At 40.5% G+C, this 9,360-nt stretch overlaps 1 protein-coding gene across 1 annotated transcript; it reads right to left on the bottom strand.

Moving 5' to 3' along the window:
• Nucleotides 1-492: 492 nt before the first annotated feature.
• On the bottom strand, nt 493-8,857 carry LOC125481396 (mitogen-activated protein kinase 14-like; the record flags this gene model as incomplete). Its single annotated transcript, XM_048592879.1, has 2 exons — nt 493-1,375; nt 8,606-8,857. Coding segments are annotated over 2 exons (326 nt in total), but the record flags the coding sequence as incomplete, so codon positions are not given.
• Between the last annotated feature and the right edge of the window lie 503 nt (nt 8,858-9,360).

Genomic DNA, 9,360 nt, shown 5'->3' with positions numbered 1-9,360 from the left:
GATCATGAATGGTATTTTGTCACCCCTTTAATTTTTCTGTTGGTCACTTGCTTTGCTTTAAAAGATTTGAAAGTTTTAAAAAAATTTAAAAATATCAAAAAAGTGGCTTGAAACTTCTCAAAAAATATTCTCAAAGCCACTTGCTGTATTTGAACTTAGACCACAACACTATATCAGAGGAGTTTCAGAATTTATGCACTCAAAAGCAGAACACTGTAGACGCTGGAGAAACTCCAAGTCTGGCAGCATCTGTAAAGACAAAAACAGAATTAGTATTGAGTCAAACAGCTCTTCTTCAGAAAACCAGAGAACGGACTCTGGATTCAAAACATAATTGTGTTTCTCTCACCACAGACGCCGCCACACCTACTGAGTTTCTCCAACACTTTGTTTCACTTTAAACCCAAGATCAGGGCCAATATTCAAATGTTTCTTCAAAGCTGGATTGTTCTGTCACAGGAAATTTCATCACGATTTTCCAGGCACAGCTTATTTTTGTAAAAGCATTCGAATTTATTTCGGAATAGTTTTATGGTTTTACTACAATGTCACACCTGGCAAGTCACAGTCCAATTACAAGAACTCTACAGGTAGATCGAACAGCTTGAGTAGTTATTAATGTATGGAAAATATTTTTCATAATTCTACTTGACCTTACACAAAAGTGAAGCATTTTAATACAAATAAGTAAATTTACCTAAATCTTGAATCTGTGCTATAACATTCCCATTCTAACATAAACAGTGAAGACATGCGCCCTTTTAGTTGTAGTAGTATTGCTGAACAGAGTCAAGTAGGATTTTAAAATGAAATCACAATAAAAACAAATCACCCCTTTATGCTGTAAACAGCAAATATATCTATAAATTAATGTACATCCCATTTGTACTTTTTATAAAAAGTAACAATTACTGCATGTAGATTTCTTTTAGGATGGGTGGTTTCCGTACATGAATTGAACATTTAAAATAGTATGCAATTTTGAAAATAAGGCATACAAATACACAAAGTTTACCAGTTCCAATACAAGTGCTTGCAAGGGATATAGTTAGCAAACAAACCCAAGTTCACAGTGGATGATAACAGTAATATAGAAAAAGCTGGCAACTGCCCAGGATTTAGCAAAACATGCAGGCCGTAGAAGAATTGTTATAAAAGTTCTATTTTGCCCTCACCCACAAACAATCCGTCATCAAGACCGTGATAGGCACTTGATAATATTGGAAAGAACAAATCAGTCGAACTGGTTAAGTCCTCACAGTGATGCAATATAAAAGGATCTTAGGACAGAAGTAAGGTTTTCATGGTGCCAAGTCCATACACTCGACTTGTAGCTCAGGTGGCACAAAGCTGAGTACTTCTTCATAGGTTAATCCTGAAGATGAAAGAACAATATTTTAGCATGGATTTTAAAGTTTGGGTAAAAATATTGAAAGAAAGTTAGCCACACTACACACAAGATTGGAATAATATTTAAACACAACTTATTGTAAATTCTCAATTTCGATTTGCAAACAAACTCAAAGGATGAAATTTGTGTCACACTATCTTCTACAAATGTCAATTCATGCATATTTCTCTTATCATTGAAGGGTACTTAACATCGTTAGGGAGGCAATGGCCTAGTGGCTATTATTGCTAGACTATTAATCTAGAAACTCAGCTAATGTCCTGGGTTCAAATCCCACCATGGCAGATGGTGGAATTCGAATTCAACAATAGGAAAAAAAATCTGGAATTAAGAATTTGTTAACAACCATGAAGCCCTTGTCGACTGTCAGGAAAAAAACACCCATCTGGTTCACAAATGTCCTTCAGGGAAGGAAATCTACCTTCCTCACCTGATCCGACCTACATGTCAATCCAGACCCATAGCAATGTGGTTGACTCTCGTTTGCCCTCTGAAATTGCCTAGCAAGCCATTCAGTTGTACCAATCGCTACAATGTCTTAAAGAAATAGAACCAGACAGAATGGCATCGATGGCATCAACCTAGGCACCAGAAAAGACAAAGACAACGGCAGAAACAGACCTGTCGACCCTGCGAAGTCCTTCTCACTAACATCTGGAAGCTAGTGCTCAAAATGGGACAGCAGTCTCAGACGAGTCAAGCAACAGCCTGAAACAGTCATACTCACGGAATCATACCTTACATACAATGTCGCAGACACCACCATCATCAGTTATGTCCTGCCTACTGGCAGGACCGATCCAGCAGATGTGGCAGCATAGCTGTGTACAGTCAGGAGAAAATTGCCCTTGGAGTCTGCAACATTAACTACAGACCCTACGGGAAAGGAAACCTACTGCTGATTACCAGATACCATCCTCCCTTGCTGATGAATCGGTAGTCCATGTTGAGCAGCGTTTGGAGGAACCACCGGAGGATGGCAAGGGTACAGAATGGAGGCAGCAGTAATGATCGAGCTGGTTGGATCCTAAAGGACATAGCTGCTAGCCGGAGTCTGCAGCAGTAGTGAGAGAACCAACAAGAGGGGAAAAACATACTAGACCTCATCCTTACCAATCTGCCAGCTGCAGATATCTCTGTCCATGACAATAATTGGTAGAAGTCACCACCACAGTCCTTGTGGAGATGAAGTCCTGCCTTCGCATTCAGGATAACTTCCAGCATGTTGTGTGGCACTAATCACCATGCTAAATAGGCGAGACTTCAAAACAGATCCAGGAACCCGAGACTGGGCATCCATGACGCACTATGGGCCATCAACAGCAGTGGAACTGTACTCCAGCACAATCTTCAACCTCATGGCTCAGCATAACCCCACTCAGCCATTACCATCACACCAGGGTATCAACCTTAGTTCAATGGAGAGAGGAGGAGGGCACACCAGGAGCAGCGCCAGGCATACCAGAAAATTAGGTGTCAACTTGAAGCTACCAAACAGGACTACTTGCGTGCCAAACAGCATGGTGAGAGACAGAGCTAAGCAATCCCATAACCAGCAGTACAGATCAATGCTCTGCAGTCCTGCCACATCCAGTCATAAATGGTGGTGGACAATTAAACAACTCGTTGGAGGAGGAAGCTCCACAAATATTCCCATCCTCAATGGGTCAGTCCAGCACATCAATGCAAAAGGTTGAAGCATATGCAGCAATCTTCAGCCAGAAGTGCCATGTGGATGATGCATCTCTGCCTATGCCAGTGGTCCCCAGCATCACAGATACCAGTCTTCAGCCAATTCAATTCACTCCAAATGATATCAAAAAATGGTTGGAAGCATTGGATACTGCAAAGGCTGTGCCCTGTCAATATTCCAGTAATAGGAATAAAGACTTGTGCTCTAGAACTTGCCATTCCCGTAGCTAAGCTCTTCCAGTACAGTTACATCACTGTCATTTACCCAACGATGTGGAAAATTGCCCAGATATTCCCTACACATAAAAAGCAGGACAAATCCAACCCGGCCAATTACCAGTCCATCAGTCTACTCTCGATCATCAGTAAAGTGATGGAAGTTGTCATCAACACTGCTATCAAGCAGTACCTGCTCAGCAATAAACTTGCTTAGTGATGCCCAGTTTGGGTTCTGCCAGAGCCACTTGGCTCCTGACCTCATTACAGCCTAGTTCAAATTTGGACAAGAGCTGAATTCCAGAGCTGAACAGAGCGTGACAACTCTTGACATCAAGGCTGCATTCGACAGAGTGTGGCATCAAGGAGCCCAAGCAAAACTGGAATCAATGGGTATCATGGGCAAACTAAGTAGGGTGGAGTCATACGTGACACATAGGAAAATGCTTGTGGTTGATGTTGGTCAGTCACCTCAACTCCAGGACTTCTATGCAGGTTTTCCTCAGGGTAGCGTCCTAGGCCTAACCATCTTCAACTGCTTCATCAATGACCTTGCCTTCATCATAAAAGGTCAGAAGTGGGGACGTTCACCAATGATTTCACAATGTTCAGCACCATTTGTGACTCCCCAGATACTGAAGCAGTCCATGTTCAAATGCAACAAGATCTGGACAATAGTCAGGCTTGGGCTGACAAGTGATAAGTAACATTCCTGCCACACAAATGTCAGGCTACAACCATTAACAATAAGACACAATCTAAACACCACCCCTTGATATTCAATGATGTTAACATCACAATCTCTCACTAACGTCTTGAAGGTTACCATTGTGCAGAAACTCAACTGGACTTGCCACAGTGGCTACAAGAGCAGGTCAGAGTCTAGGAACACTGCAGCGAGTAACTCACCTCCTGACTCCGCAAAGCCTGTCCATCATCTACAAGGCACAAGTCAGGAGTGTGGAGGAATACTCCTTATTTGCCTGGATGAGTGCAGCCCTACCAACACTCAAGAAGCTTGGCACCATCCAGAACAAAGCAGCACGCCCGATTGGCACTATGTCTACAAGTTTTCAGTCTTTCTACTATCGACGCTCTGTACACACCACTGTTGCTAACTACAAGATGCACTGCACAAATTCACCAAAGATCCTCAGACAGCACCTTCCAAACTCAACCATTTCCATCCAGAAGGACAAGGGGTGCTGATACATGGGAACAGGACCACCTCCAAGTTCCCTTCCAAGCCACTCACCATCCTGACTTGGAAATATATCACTGTTCGATAACTGTCACTGGGTCAATATTCTGGAATCCCTCCTCAATGGCAAGTGGACTGCAGCAGGTACAAGAAGAAAGCTCACCACCACCTTCTCAAGGGCAACTAGAAACAGGCAATAAATGCTGGCCAGTCAGAGCTGCCCACATCCCACAAAAAAATGAATTAAAAATACTCTACAGACTAACAATAAAGAATTCTTATAGTAATAAAACATTGACTGAAACTCATTACACATAGCATCAAAGCCACCTCCATAAATATCACATTCACATGCAATTATTCTCAAAAAAAATTGATGATTTTCAAAAAAAACTTTTGTATACACAGTTCTATAAAAAAAACATAGTAAATCTCTCTGGTGAATGTAAATTTGTTTTGTTGTAAATATCTCCGTTCTTATAAAGAAGAGGCAAAGGTGCCCATAGTCTTGTGCAATGACAGGACATGTGGTTTTCTGGCAAAAATTATCTGGCTTCAAAGGGGAGACAAAGTTTCTGTATCAGAAGCAGTTTTGAGTGGGTAATTTCTGTCCCAATTGGGATTTTTCGCAAAGTATTTTTGACCTATTTTTATTTGTCAAAGAATAGCCTCACTGTACCTTATGATCAACAAAATGCTCAACTATCATGAAGATTGAGTTAACACAAAGGAATTCAGCAACTTCAATCACTACGTAATCTTGTATGTCCTGCAAGTTGGATAAAATGCTGAGCACTGTAGAGGTGTTTTCTTCCAAAATTGCCAATTAATTCTTAGCAATACATCTATAAAATAACACTTAGGCTGGACAGGCATGAGGACTTAGTTGAATGCACCTAGTTCTAGATTAGATAAACGATGCAGCTTTTGCCTTCACCAATGAATAAGTCTGCATTTAATATTTTATGCTTGTGATATCAATCGTCTAAGTTTGAATGGATCCTTCAAACCCCTTATTGCTGATTTTCCCATCATTCAGCAATAATTCTGCTGTTGGCTTGGATCAGAAAGAAGCTAATTCAACTTGAGCATTTATCCCATAGGAATATACAAACTGCCAAAAATTATTGACACTAGTGAATGGACTTGACCACATGAACATCTCATTATTCGTCTCTCTTTACTCAAAAAGAGTTTTAGGACAAGTAAATGAAACCATGGACATAATCCTACCATATTTTGGCTAAGTGTGAATTGAGTTGAGTTTGGTGGAGTGATTCTTGCCACAAGGAACAGTGGCTTCCCCCACCCCCCCCCAATATATCTTACCAAACACACTGCTTCAACTGCTATTTGAGCCCTCACAGTGAGAACAATGCACTATTCTGCCCATCTTAACACATGCTGTTCAGAGAAGAACTTTCTGCTCAGTAGGGGTCCTCATTAATCCCTTGGGGCTATGTCATCTTTCAAAGCTCACTTCCCAGGACTGCTGCTAGCTGAAAGTCGTTCGGATTGCCATCTCTCCTAACAGAGACAGAGAAGGGGAGGCTGACACCACTCTTCAGAGGGGCCTGAGGACAGGGTCAAGTGAGGAGCCCTCTTCCCAGAGGACCGGCAGAGGACTGGCCACCACACCATGCCAGTCTGATCTGAGACTGTAATCCAGGTCAGTGCCATCTCCAGGGTCAAGAGGCTGAGGATTAGGCAGCAATGCCAAAGAAGGTAAATGACCCTCTCTGCTCTGCCAGTGTAAGTGCAATGCTCTGCACTCGATACCTCACAGTTATTGAAGCACGAAGGCACAATATTCACATGCATTGTCACACTGATTGGGCTGAAGTTGGGACTGGTAAAGGAGGCTGCTCTTAACCTGTGCAGAGCACCTACCTATGGACTTTGCTGCAGACCACTCCCTTAAGACTTTCAGACATGTTTAGCGTGAAAAGAGAGGTCTGTGGTGCAGATACTCAACCGTTATAGCAAACTGACATACAGAACGGATGTGTCGTTGACCGAGGACTGATGCACACATGGCCACCTGCCCAAATGTCCGACTGTGCCAATGCAAGGACACTGCCAGTGCATTCAAGAATGCTAGGATGGTGGCAATGTCTCCCTGAAAGTGGAGTGCCAATATCAGTGACAGAAGGGCGGGTGGGGCTGGTGGATCTTGCCCTGCTCTCCAGTTTGTCCTTGACCATTATGGATCTCCTGCAGCAAGGTGGGGCAGTTGGCGTGGGGAGAGAAGAATCGCAGTAAAAAGGTGATAAACATCTCACCCGATTCTCAGAATCATCTTGCCATAGCCCACACGGTTCAAAGCCTGATAAGATTCCATCCCATAAGTTTCATATTTATTTGGCTGGAAGCAAGACACTCATTTATAGCACTACAGCTCACATTCAGATTTATTTTTAGAAACAAACAAGTACAATTATTGGTTATACATTAGTGGTCTTTAAAAGATCTCTTGTGCTACTTTGAGACACACTTTAAAGCCTATTATTTGGCTATGACCAAAAAAACTAACATTAGAAAATGCACAATGACTTGTTTTTAAAAAAAGAAATTATTAACCTAAAAAATAAATTGCAAGCAATCTGGAATTACAAATAGGAAAAATTAGGCCCTAAATTCACAGTTCAACATTCACCTAGATTTACAACTCATCAAGTTTGGACCAGAAGCTCACTAAAATTTAATTCCCATGACTGCCCCATCTCTCCACTCCCGTAGAATTTTATTTCACACTGATCCATCAACTTGGTAGTACATCATCTGGGAGAAAATATCTTCCAATATGCCATACTTGCACACCTTGTGCTTGGTTGCAGATTTCAAATTTGTAGGTTTTAACACATTTTTATTTACCCTCAAAAGCTTTTCAATAATCAAAATACACTACACTCTAAATGCAGAAAGATGTCAAATCATAAAGCAAGTCTGCAAATTTTATATTTTAAAGTTATAAAATATTGTTTATTTAACTTTCAAGCTTTAGCAACCACAAAGAAAATCGCGTGTGTTTTCGCTTGTTGTATGTTTGCCATCTATTAGAAACTCAATACCATATAGAAAACATTTCCAATCTCACCTGTCTGTAGGGTTTCTGTTTGCAAATACCGCTCGTACACTCTCCACAAGAGGCCATCCTACTTGTCCAAATTGGGACCTCTTAGGTCAGTTGTTGGAGCCAAGGATTAGTGATGTTCATGTGTATTTGGATATATTATTGATCTTAACCAGTAAACTCATCTCAACTAAGCAACGCCATTGACTATTATTTGTCCGGCAAGGGTGAATGTTGTAATACGTTAAGAAGTCTTTGTAACAGACATAAAGAAGTTAACTGAATAAATTACCAAACAGGTAAAGACAGACTTTAAGCAGGGTGGGGAATGGTTTACAACACATGCCTCAAGAGAGTCTTTGGATAGTTTCTCTGAATGTATATTAATACCCCCAGTTTGTGGACATCAAGTACAGGTCCTAAATCACAGAAATCATAGACCTAGGATTTTGCTTTAAATTTTAAAGCACCCAAGTTTATCATGAAGACCGGCTGAGATATTGATTTTCACAATACTTTCAATGCAGTACAATTCTACTGGTACTTTTCTGACTGCTCCTGCAGAGCATCACAATGCACGTGACAAGCTGAACCAGAGTCAGATAGCACCTAGAGTACATTTCTTAAATAGGGGAAGAGAATCTACTCTTCCAAAATTATCAACAGTCTTCACTCAATTTGATAACCTTTAAGATGGATACAGGTGAAAATATGCGGTGTACATTTCACTGAACTGTATAATAAGGTTCATGGATAACAAGGCTGTTTTAAGAGTACAGTGCAGTCAACTGAAGTTGCACAGTAACCTGCTCTCAAAATCACTATAACAGAGTCTTTCCAAGGCTGTTTTATATCACTATTACATGGCTATTTGAGCAGTGAATAATTGCTATCTCAGCCTGATGAGCAATGACTATAGGAAAAGGAATACTGGGAACAGTGCTACATAAAAGTTCTCGAAGCCAAAGCACCATATTTCCAGAAATAATAATTTAAAAACAATTTCACTCACTCTTCCATTCTTCTATTTCAAGATCTCGGCTTTCAAATGACTGATCGTAAGGATCTGCTTCAGGTTCATCATCTGGATCATGATACTGAGAGAAATATGAATGAGCCAAAGCTTCTGCTGCTGTAATCCTCTTATCCGTGTCCAGCACAAGCATTTTCTCCAAAAGGTCAACAGCTACACAGTAAAAGTAACAAAAATGGATAATACAAAACTGATTAGTTTTTTTGTGTAATATTACAACTAAGTGTGTTTCTATTCAATTCAAAGTTTGACATGGTTATATCAGTTGAATTTTTCATGTCAATAAGAACCAGCAGAATGCTGCAAAAAGCAACTGCAAGAAAGAGACATCTCATATTTAAACAATAGCAGCTCTAGTCTACAATGCTTAGACCAGTTGCATCCTAACATTGATGGGACTTTTGAAAGAATGACAACAGTAATTTGATACAAGTTTTGAACAAGTGAATAATTTACTATAAGGAAAAATAAAGTGTTATAAGAATAGCTTAAAACCACAATCTCAACAAATGTACTGATTACAGAAACAGTTCTCTTTCTCCTTTTATAAAATAAATATTCCTTAGTAACCTACTTAGATGACAAATACAGGACAGCCTGTTGTTTCTGCCAAGGACAAGACTCTGAAGCAGTTCCAAATCTAGACATTCCTGAACCTGTTAAGGTTGGATCTTTGTGACCCAGACTTTAATCAACAGTCTAAATTAAGGTTGAACAGGATGCCCTGCTAAGCA

Source organism: Rhincodon typus, unplaced genomic scaffold (genome assembly GCF_021869965.1).
Source record: "Rhincodon typus isolate 14 unplaced genomic scaffold, sRhiTyp1.1 hic_rhity00001973, whole genome shotgun sequence".
NCBI lineage: Eukaryota > Metazoa > Chordata > Chondrichthyes > Orectolobiformes > Rhincodontidae > Rhincodon > Rhincodon typus.
This window is presented reverse-complemented; position numbering and strand designations above follow the sequence as displayed.